The following is a 16454-nucleotide window of genomic DNA, read 5'->3' as shown; positions in this document are numbered from 1 at the left end:
ATACCCCAAATACATATCTCCTCTTGCCACCAAAATAAAATAAAATAAAAAACCTCCAAATCCTTCTTTCTCTGCTCCCTTGCCATATGTGTAGAGCGGCTGTGACACCATCACATGATGTTAGCTTAAAAAAGGCAGAACACCTACCCCCAGGTCCCTTGGCTAGCCAGACGGCATTTTGTCAGGAAAAATGGTTATAAAGAGAAAACCACTGCAAAAAGGAAAGTATAACACCAGCACAGACCTAAAGCTGGCCGAACAGAAAGCTTTAGTAAAGCAGAAGCTCAGAGAAGGCTCCACCACCTTGCATTCAGCACGTGGCTCTGAAAGAGCACAAATAATATAAAGGAAATAAATAAGGAAAAGAAAAGCTACCAATTTATATAGAGCATTTGTTTTAGTCTTTATACTTGGATGCTGTTATTGCTATTATACCTCAATTTATACCATTCACTTCTAGCAGACTCAAAATACTGGAATTAACAGTTACCGTGCGTAATAAGTATCAATTGCCAACATAATGGTAGTCTGCTATTAAATTGCACTTCAAACCCAGGGCTGAAATCAGAGGCAGGCAAGGAAAGATTCAAGAATAAACCTGGCAGCTGCTTTAGTAGGCCACAGGAACACCACCAACCAGCTCAGAGGAGGGAGTGAAGAAGACTCCTGTTCCCAAGGGGGATTTCAGTCAGCAAATGTGATTAACCAAAAGACGTCTTGACCGGGACGCTGATACCATGCCACAAGAGCTCTTCTGGCAATGCTTGGCTATTTAAGGCTCTGACCTTGCCCATTTCCTGAATAGAATAACCCTGATTGAGCAGAAATTGTAAATCTATGAGCGTTTCCATTTACTTCAGTAGAACCATTAAGTCAGGCAGGATGAATCACACACAAATTGCGGCACAGCGTTCACCATGCCCCTTCTAGCACTTGCCACACGTAAATATCAAACTGCTTCAGTGGGAGGAGCGGGCTGGCGTGCCCCATTCTGCAGGCAGGGAAAGTGGGGCAGAGGCATGATCGTGACACAGCAGGGACAGATCCAGGCATAAAACTGGCCTCTCCCAACTTCCAGCTCCAAAAACCAGGACCTTGCTTCTCATGTAAGGAACCGAGCACTCAGACAGCACACCAAGAGTCTCAGCTCCACATTTAAACCTTAACAGAAGTAGCCATTATCTGCTAAATGTTATCCATAAACCCTTTGTGACTGCATTTACCTCCTTCCATGCTTTTTCCTCCTGCATACATGAGGAGAAGACTCTCTGGAGAAGCCACGCTGCAGCCTCATTCATCTCAACTTAAGGCCCTGAGCGAGCAGCGGCGGCAGAATTGCAGGACGGTTCTAAGCAGTTTGCCCTTCACTTGACATTTGCAAGGCTGCTGAAGGACTACACAGACAGCAAGCTGATTTTACCATCTGAGAAGCAGAAAAGGCAATTTTTTTGAATGAAATAAATGACTGGAATGAAACAAATGACTGGAATTAGCCAAAATAATCTGGACCTCAAGGAGAAATCTGAGGGAGAGATTCTGGGTGCTGGCAGCACAGCTCTGCAAGGTGCAGCATCTTCACGGCGTACGTCACGTTGCCCTCAGAGAGGTTTCAGTCAGCATATATATACCAGAGAATAAAATGTTGGATGTTTATCCAATTTTGAGTCAGAATCCGATGTCAAAAGCACACCACATAACAAACAAAGACACACTAAAGGATAGGTTCTGCAAGTCTATCATCACACAGAACGAGAGCAAACCAAATCTCAGATCAAAGGTTTCACAATGACTCAGTTTTTCTTCAAATAGTCTACTTACACTGTAATTTATTTTATTTCTTTACTAAAATAGTCACTTCACTTGTACTTTATACCATATTACCACTGAAGGTATTAATTCAGTGTGGCAGTGTGCAGGCCAGGACACAAACTGGAAATGAGCCGATCTTGGTTCTATTTCTGGCTCGGTTACTGACTGTGAGTACAGTCTGGCCATGTGAATTGCATGCAAGCTTTTTCCTTGACATTAGTGCACTTGGACTAGGCTCTTTACTGCTTACTATCATTTCCCACTCCTTGAAAGCCCGGATAAATTAGCACCAAACCTGCCGTTAATCACTTTATTGTGCCATGAAGCCATTTACAAAATTGATCTCCCAACACTGTTCAAAGTTCTTCGACTCACCTGACACATCACAACCTTTGTTCCTGCTGAGAGAAAGGAGCAAGGCTGTGCCTTATGGTCACGGGTTCAGTCAAATTTTCAGAATATTCTGGAGGCAGGGAGAGATGCTGACCTATTAATATGGTTCCCTCTTCCCACCGCATCGACAGCAAATGGGAACGTTCTGATTCCTCAGATCCGCTTGCAGAATGTATAAAGAGGGAATGAGGGAACGCTTCTTGCTTCCAAATGTTAGAGCCATATTTATAACTTACACGTATGTGGGTCATCTTTGATAGTTGTTGGGGGGGGAATTATCAACATCTGTTTCTTCCTTTTGAACAAAAAGCACAGAAAAAAAGAAGAGGTAGAAGCAAAAGACCTGGTGAACACAGAGCACACCAAAACATGACAGTTTAACCTGTAACATGAAGGTCAAACACACGTGCACAACGGCACAATTATGCAATGCCAGCTGAACTCCTCTCCTAGCCTTCTCCAAAAAATCTGAGGAAGAACTGATTTTAAAATTCACTTTTAATTTGCACTGCAAAAGAACTAAGTTCATTTTCACTGCACGGGGTAGCTCTTTAAGCCTCTGCAGTATGGATATGAAATTCAAAATTGTTTATGTAGCATCATGTCACTCTGTAATTAGGGAGGCGAGAATCCTGGACACCCAAAACCCACATTTGTCAGGTTAATGTAAAACAGCAAGAACAAATTCTCTGGAACTGAGAGAAGCATTCCTGCTTTCTCTGCTTCCCTACCCTGTTATTTCAGCCTCTGAAGAAGTTGCAGGACTAGACTAAGGACGAAGCCATACAGGACTGTCACGACAGCTGATGAAGACCCTCTCCTCTCCTCCCCTTGGTACCGAGGCCCTGACAGAGCCCCTCGAAGAGGCAGGTGTCCCTCCCGGTCTGGATACAAAGAAGCCCTCAAGTGGCTGCCTTACAGCATGCATAACTGAGACCGCCTAACGTTAATCTTCACTGCTCCCTGACATCAAACAACTGCTAATTTTAGCTCTGCTGTTCTGTAACCCTACCTAGTTCCCATCCCACCCCCACAACTATATAATAGATCCTTCCTTCAGATAAGTAGGGTGTTGGAACACTGAGAGGTTTTATTCTCACCCACAGGCACTAGCAGAAAAATGAATTACAGATTTATTTTTAGGTAGAGCCTTTGGCCTTTATTTTCTCCGTGGGCTCCACAGAGCAGGGCCTGGCACTCAGAAATATTCCAAGCAACAGACGAGCACAGGCAAGGCAGAAGGAACCAGGAAAGAAGAAAACTCCCAGGAGCAGAGTTTTGCTCAGCATCCTATTGATGGGATGTCAAGATGAGCTATCAAGTTCAGCTACCAGCTTGCTTTTGTCCCTGAAAGACATCTTTAGTCAACTGATTCTTATTTTTGGGGGAAGATTCACAGTAGTACCCATCTATGCTGGATTAGGAGCTCCCCGAACTGCTGATGAGGAAGCACAGTATCAGCGAGCAGGGCTGCGAGGGAAGGAGAGCCTGTCCCCCTGTCACAGTGCTTGCCTTTCCCAGATTTCAAGCTCAGGGCCTGGCTTGTTACAGGCATGCTAAGGAGCGATGCAATAAGGCTGAGAGCAAAAGTTCTCTCTCACAACACTGTGACGCAACATGCGACCGTGTTAGAGTGCTATGTTATGACATGAAAATGACTCATGGAAGCAGGACATTAGGCCCTGACGAGACAAAGGGACATCATCGCGTGATAAGAACGTACCCAGGAACTGTGCTATCATTTTTGGTACCAGGATGTTGCACCATAACAGTGGGATGCTGCTCTGGTACATCAGGGCCTGGTGTCATGACACGATGCAGCCCGGTTCTGATGTCACGACGCTGTGACGGGTGCATGTCAGGATCCTGCGGTACCGCAGCGCTCCGTGGCAGCCCGATGACTCCGTAGCACGCAGCTACGCCGGGATCCGGCGCCAGATGGTGATGAGATCATTTTGGGCAAAATTAGGTGATGGACTGCAGAAACGCATGACACTGTGTTAGATCGCAGCAACGCTGCCTTGTGCCAGAGCAGGCTCGCACCGAGACTCAGGGGTGGCCAGAGGGCCCCCAGCAAAATGCACAATGTCACCTCGTGCAGCTCAGCACACGAACCGAACGGGTCCAAATGCAGGCGAGAGCATGCGCACGTCCTCATGGCCAGGGAGGGCTGCTCCTGCTGGCAGCGTTCTGGCCCTGTGCTGCTGCCCTTCCTGGTAGAGAAAGAAATCCTGTGTCTGTCTGAGAGCTGCTCCGTAAGGAAACCTGCGTTAACCCCAGCAGTGCCATCTAGGACTGCAATCACCACTTCCAAAGCAAGGACCAACAGATCTGTTGGACGTGCTGTTTTTCTTAGATAAATACTAACCCTATAAAGTAATTCATTGCGAGTATTTGAGGCCATACAACCCACACCAAGATATCCTAACCAAGACAAGCAGCAGAGAACTCTGGGGTCTGTGCTCAGACCCGTGCTCCTCTAGAACCACACCAAGGCATCCAGCAGTGACAAACGCATGCACATAGGTGACCGAGGGCTTAAACAACATCCTTAACTCACCCTTTGGTGCCCGGACACTGCAGCACAACAAAGTAAATAAAACTCTGTGTCAGCATCCCAGACATCCTTTAGGGGGAACAGAGCAACCGCTGCAAAGATTCAAGATGCTGTACGCTGTTATTAAATTAGACAAGCAATCCAAATAGTTCACCTGTTTCCTCGGGATTCTGAGGAAGATGAAGGGGGGTGCTGAGGATGCAGGACAAGCAGGGTTCATGAACACTCTTCCATGTTTCCAGGAGAGCCAGAGGAGCTGCTCAGGTCCACTACTGCGCTTGCTGCCTGACCCTGTGCAGCCAGGGCGGCGCAGAGCCCTGAGCACCTCGCGAGGAGCCCGCGGCAAAGGCAGCCCAGAGGGGAGAGCGTCACCTGCCGAAACGCCGCGGCTGCTTCACCCGGTACGTCAGCAATCCGGTGGGCCCCATCCAGCTCCCGCATCTGCCAGCCTCGCTCGCTTAGCTCTGAAGTCCGAGCAGATTAACGGAGCGGCTCCGACACCGAGCGCTATAAACGCTGCGATGGAACCGGGTGCGCCAAAGTGCTCCGGTTACACGAGTAACAAACACATCCAGCGCTGCTCGTGGGTAGGCAGAGAGCTGAATGCAGCAGGGTGCCATGTTATTGCAGATGCACGCGATCCCGGCATTTATAACACACGCTCAGCTTTCCCGGTAGTACGCTGAGCTATTATGCAACCCGTCAGCCCAACAGCATACCACATGAAGCAGCAAATCAGTGCAGGAGTTGGACTTTTTTTTTAAAAAAAAAAAGGGGGGGGAAAATTATGTATTATTTTCAAATGCTAATAGTGATGGTTTTTGTATATCCTATATTGCATGTGGTTGTGTACACACAGGCTCTAACTGTAATTAAATAAAAGACAAAATTACAGAAATTACAAAAAGAGATGACCTATTGAGTCATCCCTGGCTCTAGTCCGTCCCCTGGGGCTCAGTACAAGATGCTTCCTAGTGCTGTGCCGTAGTGGTTTCTTTTTTTTTTTCACAGAAAAAAAACAGCAACAATAAATAAAAGCAAACAAGAAAAATAACTTCACTGTTTTCTCACACTTTACAAGCAAGGATCTCAAAGTACTAAATTTGAACTGATGTGAAACAGCAGACTTCAGGGAGAGGCTGGTATTCCTGCGATTGCTTCCTTTTTCATTATAGGGAAAAAGGATTAAGAAAAAGAAACAGGCCTTCATGTCCTTCTTGTCATCCACTTTGCAATTTCAAACCAAATCACAAAGTCACATTCCACCGTGGACCCGTTCCCATCTGATAAAGTTCTAATGAAATTGATTTCATCTTAATAATTCAGAGACTATTTACTGCAGCTAAATAGTTTTGACATACTCTAGATTTCATACGAACCTTTGCCGGCCGAGTTTATTAGATACGTTACATGCATGGAAACATCCACATACATTATATATGTAAATATTTACCCACCCATGTCAGATACATACCCCTATTAAAAAAAAAAAAACAAACACACATTGCCATGCAAACATTTGATATACACACAGCTTTGTTGATCACCCACACACCCTCCCTCACTGCCCGCTTGTCCAAATCCCCCGAGTTCTCCCCCAAAACATCCGGGAGCACCCCAGGAGCAGCTCTGTCCCCCGGGAAGCCCGGAGCTCCCCTCCCAGCCCCGAGCCCCCAGCCCCTGCGGCCGCCGGGTGCGGAGCATCCCCAAAGCAGCACCGGAGAGGAGCAGCGAGCAGAGGCCGCTGGGCGCAGGCAGGACAGGAGCCCTCACACCCCCTTCTTTTGGGGGAAGACCCCCGCGTTTGCTTTTTACCCCGTGCATCCCCGGAGAAGAGGGGAGGAGAGGGGCCGGCTGCGGGCAGGGCGCAGCGCCGGGACCCCCCGGGCGCCTCCCGGCGATGCCGCAGCCGAGCCGGGCGCCTCCTCCCCGGGCTGTAAGGGGCATCCTCGCCCCCTTCTCCCCTCTTACCAGGCGAGCTTGAAGCCTTTCATCAGTACGGCCGCCGCACGCCGCTGCCCGCGTCCTTGGCTGCCCGCTGCTCGCTCCGCAGCTCCCAGGACATGGTGCGGGAGCCCCGGCCGCCCAGCGCCCCCCGGCCGGCGCCGAGCCCCATGCACCGAGCCCCCCGCGGCGGGGCGAGGCCGTCTCCCGGCCCCGGGGCCCCCCCGGGGTCCCCTCGGTGCCCCCCCGAGCGGTGCAGGGCTCCCCGCACCCGCAGCGCCACGCAGGGCCGGCCCCGGCCGCCCCTCGCTGCTGCTGCTGCTGCTGAGCATGTGCGGCGGCTGCCGGCCCGCCCCCGGCTTGGGGGGGACCGGGCAAAAGCCCCCCGAGGGGTGCCTGGGGTTGCCACGGCCCCCCCGGGGTCCTCGGTCCCGGCCCCGCAAGGGGGGACACGGAGTCGGGGTGCGGGAGGGGGATGCGCGCTGCTGCGCCCCGGCCTGGCACCCAGGGGTGCTGTGCATCGCCCCCAAGCCATGGGGTTAGTTAATTCCCTCTAAAGGAGCGCCCTGAAATGATGGGGGGGGGGGGGGAGGGGGGCGAAGCTGAAGCCACAGCCCCCCCCCCTGCTCCGAGCATCCTGAGCATCCTCAGTAATTCAGCAAAATTCAGCCGTGACAGAGGAAAGATACCAGCTAGGTGAAAGGGAAGAGATTACAGTAGCTTAAAACTTTCCTAAAACTGATTGTCATTATTTTACACAGTCATGGTCCACAGCTAGAGAGACCATATCCCTGTCTACATTTCCTGTAGACAGAAGGGAATGATAGAGAATCGTCTCCATAAACCCCTAACCTCTCCTCTGTTCCCCTCTAACCGTGGGTACGAGTCCCAAGGCTCCTTTCTGCCCTACAAAGCTCTCTGGGAGCATTGTCCTCCACACCCAAAGACAGTGATAACATGATGGATAACATCACCTCCACGAAGCAATAAATGTGCTTCTGCATGGTGCTCAAGAACAGCACCAGGCCTTTTTTTTTCTGAATGAAGCTCCTGAATCGTGATCAGAAGCCAACAGGAGCCAACTTCCAGTTCTGAACTGAGCTGGAAATCACTGTTATAGGGCTTTGGACACCCCAGGGCATTTCAAAATCACAGATGAAAGGAAACAGGAGCACTGCAAGTGGGCTGCTGGTTCAGAAATTGTGCAGGTGACACTGAAATGTTGTTCTGGGGAGTTGTAAAATGGAAAACTCATCTCTGTGCTAATAACTCCATGCAAGCAGCTCCCCAAACACTTGTTCCATCAATCAGTACCACGCCGATGAGTGCATCTGCCAGGGCAGGGCATCCTCCAGCCCCAAGCCCCTGCAGGGGCAGGCACAAAGATTTGAAGCAAATGCTTGAAACAAAAGCTTGAAGGGTTTGGTTTGGATGTAAACTTTGCAGCATGCCTTTTTATTCCCAGCCAACTTAGCCATAAAGCTGGGCACATGCACTTCCAAATGTCACAAACAGAGTGACACAGCCTCCGTCAGCTGCCTGGCCTGGCCTCATCTCGGGTCCAGAGCCACTTTCCTCCATGAAACACCACACAGCTGGGGCCTGCAGGTTGTCAAGGAGGGAAGCAAATCACAATGCTGTAAAATGGGTCAGGAGACCTGCAAATCTGGGACAGGCTAATGCTGCAGTCACATGTTTGGAAATCAAAGCTCAGGCAAGAAAGGTATTAAGAGATAAGCAATCATGTATTTTTTTTTTTTAAATAATGTGAAGGTCAGGAAATTATCAAAGGAAATCGACCACTTCAAAGGAGAAAGTGTCTGTACGAGCAGCGGACTGGCAGATGCTGCCACCTCTGCCACAATTCAGCTGGGATCTGTTCTCGGAAAGCCTCCTGGCAGGAGCCTTGCTGAAAGGCCTGTGGGTTGCCCACTGTCTCCAGAGAGCCCCAGGCACAACCCCACTGTCACTGCTGCGCACAGTCTGGGTTCTGCATTCACCTGACTGGGCCAGCTAACACTGCACGGGCAGGCCCTTGCCTTTTTGCTCCATCCTGTGCGTGCAACTACTCCAGGGAAAAGACTGATATTAAAATTTAAACAGGGTAACAAAGAGCATATGTACATATCAAGAGAGGTAGGCTATGCACAGCCACCCTGTCCACCTCTGCAGTACTAAGAATACTTAGTCACACGCACGTTGAATTCCAGATAAGTCATCTACCTACTCCATCTTGAGCATCTATCCCGCACACCAGGAAAATGGGAAAACAGAGAAGCAGCACGGGCAGAACTGGGGCCTGAAGAGACAAAAAGCAGCTTCTGGCTATGCCACAGAGCTGTGGTTTGAACCTAGGCAATATACTCTGTGCCTTTTCACTTATCTGTGGCACTACATGTTTTAAGGAGACGTCCACTACACTGTTGTGATATCTTCAGTGGCAGTGGATTGCAGATTGTGAGTGAATACAGCTGGTCTTTGATGACCAGGTTTTGCACGTAAAAGAACTTTCCCAAGCCATTCTTCTTTTGGCAATTTTTTATTTTTCCCCATGAATGGTAAAAGTGGCAAAAATAGTATAAAAAGTAGTGTAAACATGACTTTTCGCTTTTGTTTTGATGTTTTTTTAAGAACAGGCACAGTAGTTGAAAACAAATTTGAGAGTGGGCGTCTTTTTGGCCAGCATTAACAATCACAACCCCCTGAAAACACGACGCTATTACTGGCTCCTTTACATCTCACCTACCACGGCCTCTCCTACCTCACATAACCAACACCAAGTTCAACAGCAGCCCATCTGAAGCACTCGGAGCTGCAGTCTGTGAAGTGCAAAGCTTAACCAGAGCAGCAGGATCACACACCAGGGACAAGTGCCTTGCAAACTGCCTCTCTTCAGCCACTGTCCTCCCCCCTTTGCCCTCCTGGTGCTGCAGTTGTGGCTCTCGTTGCCCTTTGCCTGCCACCTGTGCCCATGCCAAAAGTCAATCTGCCTCTCGCTAAGCAACACTTCTCTACACCTGCTTCCTCCTTCTTCTTCTCTGTTCCTTTTCTATCCCATCTTCACCCCTCCTTCAGTTATTTCCTAACCTTTGCTGACTCGTCATCACATCTTTTTCAGTGTTGTGCTCTCATCTCCCTCCCATACCCCAATCATCATCAGATCACTTCCCCTCCTTTTCCCAAGCCATTTTTAATTAATTTCTCATACCTATCTCCTTTCCTCTTTGTATTTGTTTGTATTTGACCTATCCACATGGAGCCATACGTATATTTTCACAATGACTGCCCTTCATACAGGATGTTGGATCAGATGTTCATAATTTCCCTTCTAGCTGTAAAATATATAAGTCAAATTATTTCCTTATTGCAGTAGAATTATGATTACGAAAGGGACCTCATTTTTGATTGCAAGTATTACAAACAGTTACTACACGTAAACAGCAAATAACAATAAAACGAATTGACTTGGTGCCTGTTTGCCCTGTCTCATCCCATCTCTCCCCACAAGCGAAAATTCCCATCAACTTCAATAGGGACTAAATAAGATAATTTGGATCCTGGCCTACCGCCAGTAACATTTTTGAATATTTCTGGTCCAGAGCAAGGATACCACAAACACAGCCTCCCAGGGGGTTTCTGGTTGCTTCCACACCAGCCAGGATGAGGAAGTCAAACAGCACACACAAACACTAAAAACAGCAACAAAGTAAAAACCCCGCAGAACTTTCTCAAAGTGAAGAAAGATTTGGAGATTCTGAGTATCAGGAAAAAAGGACTTAGAAAAAAAGACCGGATATTTTCCTGACCTGTAACTATAAACTCTCAAGGCCACATGAATACAAAAGAGAAAAAAAAAAAAAGAAAAAGACTAATACAAAAAATTAAGCCAAGTTTTCTTTCTGATCTCTGGCTTGGATGAAAGAAGCACCACGTGCTACTGTCCAGATGGGATGGTGCTCTACATTCCCCAACACTTCTGCATGAGGTGGCTGTAATGAACCAGGTCTCGGTGTTCTCCCACGATCTGGTCAGACTGCAAGGAAGGGGCAATTCCCCCATGGCTTTGTGTCACCTCTTGTGTCACCTCCCTTGCCAGGGCCTGGGTAAGAGCTGGAAGCAGGGGCCACTACTGAAATTCATGTGATAGCGTTTAATACTCAGCCAAATTTCACTCACTAGCTAGTTATTTTGCATCACCCCATTGTCCTTTTCCCCTTAGCCATTACTTCCGCCAGTCCTTGCTGAGACAGGGATTGCTGTCCAACACAAGCCACAGAAATCTGAAAACAGCAGCTCTGAAGTACTGCACATGGACATCTTTTCTGGCTTCACTCATCTTCTAGTTGTAGCCCGTGAGCAAAGCACAACCCCTCTGACATGGAACAAGTAAATCATGTGCTTTATGACCTCTTCCACCCCGAAATGTCTGAGGACTTTCCATTCGCAGTACAGAAACAGGAGCCTTTCGGTGTCAGGGGAATGACAGACATCTCGCTGATTTACGTCCCACGTTTCCACTAGCTGATTACCTGGAGAGTGATTCATGCTTTCCCACGAAGCACTCTAGCATCATTTGCTCTCATGTGCTTTGCTAACAGGTTAATTACTTTTCCCCTTGGCTCTCAGTAAGGCAACAAGGAGAAAGCAAGCAGGGCTCCTGTTTTCATAGCCAGGCACCAGGTAAGCCAAGATGGGACATGCCATGATCCCACTGCAACATGCCCTACAGCATGCAGGGGAAAAAAGTTCGATTCCACCACCAGTTCCAGGGTGATTGCCCTGCAATCAGAGCCACAGGCTAGAAGTTGCTCAAAGCTGTGCCTCTCGCTGCTGTTGGAGGGCTAAGGCCGGGACCATTCTTTGGAGTGCCAGGAAATGCCAGTCCCTGCGGTACCCTGGAAGGTGCCCCAGCAGAAAAGGAAGCAGCAGCACAACACAATGGAGAGCAGCCGTGGAAGTAAGAAACATCCTGCTGCTACGTCCCAGGGCTGCTCTCAGCATTCAGGCTGAGAAAAATAAATGTTTGGCTTTCTCCACAAATTCTTTGCTAGCCCAGGGTCCAGGGTGACCCCAGCAAGATGAACCAGAATCTCTCAGAGATTCTCCGTGCCAGCCAGCACAGGGGTAATACAGATCTAAATCAAGAAAAAAAAAAAAAAAAAAAAAAAAAAAAAAAAAAAAAAAAAAAAAACATGGAAGAAATCTGGTTTCAACAAAGAATAGGGGACTAAATATCATCCAACGTGGTCTAAATCCAAATAAATCTATATAGTTATAATTTGAACATTAATGGCATTTATTTTTTTTTGAAGCTGTATCTGTTTTAGAAGGTTCAAACTACATATATTTTCCACTCTGAAGATGTTCTCCTGAACAGATAACTAGGCTTTCAGTACCTCCACACCAAGATGTTGCCTTAACATCTCTCTAGATTGTGTTTTCCTTCAACTGAAACAAAGTATAAAAAGCAGGTGCAGACAAAAACGTGTTTCACGCTGACTTTGTTGGTTTTGTTTGAAAATGTCTGTTTTTCAACACAGAAAAGTCCCCCAAAATGCCAAAAAAAATTGAATTTGAGTGTCATTTTCATCTGGTTTCAGTGCCATTGGCCCTTCAGGCTTCGCAGTAGCAGCTTTTTCCAAGCACCGCAGCTCCAAGCAACACGCAGCTCAAGTTTGCACAGACATGGCAGTGAGGATTCCACCTCGGTAAAGGCACATTTACCCTGAAGTACTTCACACAACGATCGCCCAAAGCCACAAACCCTGCCCTGACATGCAGCCCGGTCCTGGGGCCAAGCAGGGCAGCTGTTCAGGGGCACCCAGCCTTACGGGAAATGGAACTGAAAGTACGCCCTGTTTAATAGAAACAAGGGGGGAAATTGAAAGTACTTATTCCATGTGAAATCTAGCTGAGATAGAGGAACAAGCCTCACGATCTAATCAGCAGCACAGTGCTTTTCTAACCAAGGAATTACCCCAGGTGAAACCGGTACCTCCCGGAGCACAGAATGCCTCGCTGCTGAGCTACAGCCTCCCATTCAGGGCAGGCTCAGAAGCATTTTGTAACTCCTAATGCCATTTTCCTCCCTTTCCAAACTCCAGCTTTTCGACTACACTTAGTTTCACGGGCTGCTGAGGTAACGGCATGACGGGAGATGCTCGCAGACTTTCCCCATGCATTCATCTCGCTCTGATGCCAAACGCGGCTATGCTGGCAGCAGGCTCATGCTAGAAAACAACCGTTTGCTGTCAACCCCAACCATGAGACCCAATGAACCGGGGTGAGGCAGCTTTGTGCTCCCCAGCTCTCCCGAACCATGCTGAAGCCATGCCGGGCACATCTCCATACCCGCAGAGCTACAGGGAGCAGGACCTGCAGCCTGGTACAGGCGAGCAGCCTCGCAGCAAAGGGCGGATGCATCTATGAGCTCATGTTACTTTCTCACCCAGCCCTCCCCCTCGAGATGCTTTCCAAAAAAATAATGAGGCTGCCAAAAGGCCTTTCTGCTCCACCAGACAGGCTCAGGGTGGGAGCCTGCCACCAAAGCACCCTCTAGCGGCATTTTCATATCGAGCAGCAAAGCAGGCTGCAGCATCCCGGCTCTCCCCCTTGGCTTCCCTTCGGACAAAGGAAAAGCTGCCACCGACAATGATGCAGGCTCCTCTCTCTCTCCCCCATCCCCACCTTGGCCTAGAGCATCAACATTTCAGGGCAGGAAGATTTTATCTCCCACCTGACAAGAAAAGCAACACATAGAGTCTGCAGCCACAATATCAACTCCTTCCTGGATCTCGAATCCCGTCGTCAACCCCAGCACTAGAACCACTCCCAGCATCGGGGGGAAGGGTCTGGAGAAAGCAAAAAGGGTGACAAAGTAAGAAGGTGCCAAGCGAAACCACTTACGCACAGTGAGGCCGGCAGCATTTCCATCCTACCTTTGCTGTCGCCATATCAGACGTCTCCATGTTTTCTGCTTGGCCTACCAGTAAATGAGACCATTGAAGGAGGAGAGGGAGAAAAAGGGAGAGTCAAAAAAAGGATGGTGAAGAGAAGACAAACAATTTGACAGATGGATGAGAACAAGCAAGTCATATAAGAGCTAGCCCCAAGTTTTCCCTGCTGCCCCCAAAGGGGAGGGAAAAGCATCTCAAGCTGATGGTCCCAAATTCAATTCTTGAGTCTGGCACAATATCCAGTAATTTGCCAGCCCCCCCCAAACCCCTGCTACCACCCCAAATTCTAGCAGGATGCTGAGGAACAGACAGCCCCGTCCTCCCAGCTTCAAGTTTGAGCTCCCCGCAGGGAGGAGGCAAGCAACCTGTGCCTCCCCTGGGGAAAAGGCCCTGCTGCTTCCTCCTTCTCCCTCTGTGGGAAGGGAGAGGAGCACAAGGAGCTCCCCACGTGGGTGCTTTCCAAGTCAGGAGAAAGGCAGCCAGCAAGTGGGTCTGGGCAGTGCAGGGGGCAAGGGAGGAGAGGGCAGTGGGGAAGGAAGAGGCAGCTTCTGGAAGGAAAGCATGAGAGCAGGACAGGTGGAAGAGCGATGCCACCAAAAAAAAAAAATAATAATAATAATAAGCGTGCCAGAGACAGACCACGTAAAGAGAGATGAACACGTGCAGAGCAAAATGCAAGGAGGAGGTTAGTTATCCGCACCCTACTGAGAACACTCACCTCAGAACAACCCTCAGAAATTACTGGGCCTAAACTAGGAACTCCCCGGAGCACACCCTCAGCTCAGCCTGAAGCCAGCAGAGCATCCTCTAAGGTAAAGCTGTCCCGGCGTCAAAAGGCTCCCGGAGCTGCCGAGGCCCTGCCCGGCTGTGGCCGGCCCCGATTGGCGGTGCAGGGTGACTTCACCCAGCCCCATTCATCACCCAGCTTCTCCCTCCCTGCTCCTGCAGGCTCCTCCTGGCTGCTTCCCTACAGAAACCGAGCCTGGAGCCTGCTCGCCAGCCAGGAGCCGCCGCACGCAACTGGCCGGAGTGCTCTGGTGGAGCAGACAGACGTGAGCAACCCTGGCTGGGAGGGAGGGAGAGGAAGGTTGGGAAGAGAAAAAAAAAAAAAAAAAAAAAAAACCACTGCAGAGCTCAGTCAAATTAAGAGCCTCAGAGGGCTAGAAACAGCTCTGCTTGAAAGTGCTTATTCATACAGCGGTGCAGCACGGCGTGCTCAGGCACACGGCCGGCACATAGCACAGCACACACAGACTGGGGCACCAGCAGATGATCCTCAATGCACCCAGCAGCGCACACATGTTCAAGGGCAGCTACCTGATTTCTGCAAAGCCATACTCATTTCCTTGCCCACACAGCCCATAAATCAGGGTTTTATTAAATTAAGTGTCTGACATTCCATCTTATATTAAATATATACACAAGTACTGGTATATTTCTAGTATTTGTTGCAGTGCATTCGCATAGTCACCTGCTTGTGAGAAATCAAGGCTGCTGCACTTCCTTCACCTTTTTATTCTGCTTATTCAAATGTACTGACCCCATTCTTATCAGGGACTTAAACACCATCTCATGAAAACACCTAGATCATCAGCCATAGGATGCAGTAACACGGTTTTGAAAATTCATTAAAGTATTAACACATTCAGGTCTACCTCCATCCCAAGCACTGCTGCGGACATAACCCATCTTCAGCCTGTCCCAACACCATGCACAAAGAGCACCGCCACCTGCATTAGTTACACTCACTGGGATAAAGATCATGATCCTTGTGGCTTGGTGAGCACTGGATGGATTTCCAAATGATTCCCACGCCACAACAAGAGTAGTACTACAAGTGTACCACATGCAGTGAAGAGGTACACGAACAGCAAACGCAAACAACCTGCTCTCCAACCCCTCTTTTATCGAGCCACCAAGTCCCTCGGTGGCCGTTTACTCACTCACATGCATTCTGCCAGGAGTACTCACAGCAGCATGACAGAACAGCCTGCCTCATAGAGGACCTTCAGCAAACCCTAAGCTAGAGAAGCAGAAAAGCCCAGCTTCGCGTTTCAGAAGCAGCTGAATTTCCATGTTGTGCTCTCTTTACAGCAGCGGCTATAAAATTCCAGCAGGGTGTAATAGCTCATGAACTTAACAGCAAACAGGAAACATCTCCTGAGGAAGTCCGCTTTTCGGAAGCGAGCGACTCAGTATGACACACTCAAGGGCTGGGTAAGAATCCAAAGCTTTGTGAACAGCTACAGCAATAGCGTCACATTAGTTTGGGGTATGAGCTTGTAATTGCCTCATTAAAGCTATCTTACAAATTGGAAGCTGTTGGCTGTTAATTGCACTGCCTGCAAGTGTCACTGCCCAGCCTCACACAGCCACCGGGACACCCCCGGACAGACATCATCAGGGCTTTGCTGCTGCCCAGGAATCAGAGCTCCAGCTTCACGCTAACCAGAGCGACTCGCCTCAGAGATCCAGCAAATAACGGTAAAAGTTACTCAGCCAAGTAGCCACACAATGGAAACAACGTCAGTTGGCTCGAAAACCTAAGTGACCTGCAGGCACAGAGACCAGCATGCTGCCCCGGGGGGCGCTACTGTTTGATTCTGCCATGTGGCAAGAAAAGATCTGCAGGAGCTGGGGGCAGCAGGCAAAAACTGCGCCTCTGGGGAATGTGCAAGCAAGACAAAACCTGATAGCGACAGGACTAGCGGGATGACAAACTAGAGAAAAATCAGCAGTGTTAAGTGGAGAGAGAACAGCTATGAAGAATGGCAGAATGTAAGGAAGAGGTAGTT

The 16454-nt window shown here is 49.0% G+C and overlaps 1 protein-coding gene across 10 annotated transcripts in view; it reads right to left on the bottom strand.

The window, feature by feature from the left end:
* Positions 1 to 16454, bottom strand: part of GRAMD1B (GRAM domain containing 1B) — a 96027-nt gene that overhangs the window by 57362 nt on the left and 22211 nt on the right. For 2 of the 10 annotated variants that reach the window (XM_032201894.1, XM_032201895.1), the window contains one exon: positions 13610 to 13685. The exons of 3 other annotated variants lie outside the window; for them this stretch is intronic. In XM_032201894.1, coding sequence (XP_032057785.1) covers positions 13610 to 13671 — 62 coding nt within the window. In that variant the 5' untranslated portion in view covers positions 13672 to 13685. Of the gene's footprint in view, positions 1 to 6730; positions 6803 to 13439; positions 13555 to 13609; positions 13686 to 14377; positions 14561 to 16454 lie in introns of those variants that run through there. 5 more of the 10 variants (XM_032201897.1, XM_032201898.1, XM_032201896.1 and 2 more) reach the window with 4 other exon arrangements.

This window comes from Aythya fuligula, chromosome 22 (assembly GCF_009819795.1).
Source record: "Aythya fuligula isolate bAytFul2 chromosome 22, bAytFul2.pri, whole genome shotgun sequence".
Lineage (NCBI taxonomy): Eukaryota > Metazoa > Chordata > Aves > Anseriformes > Anatidae > Aythya > Aythya fuligula.
The sequence above is the reverse complement of the archived record's forward strand: the minus strand, read 5'-3'. Positions and strand labels throughout refer to the sequence as shown.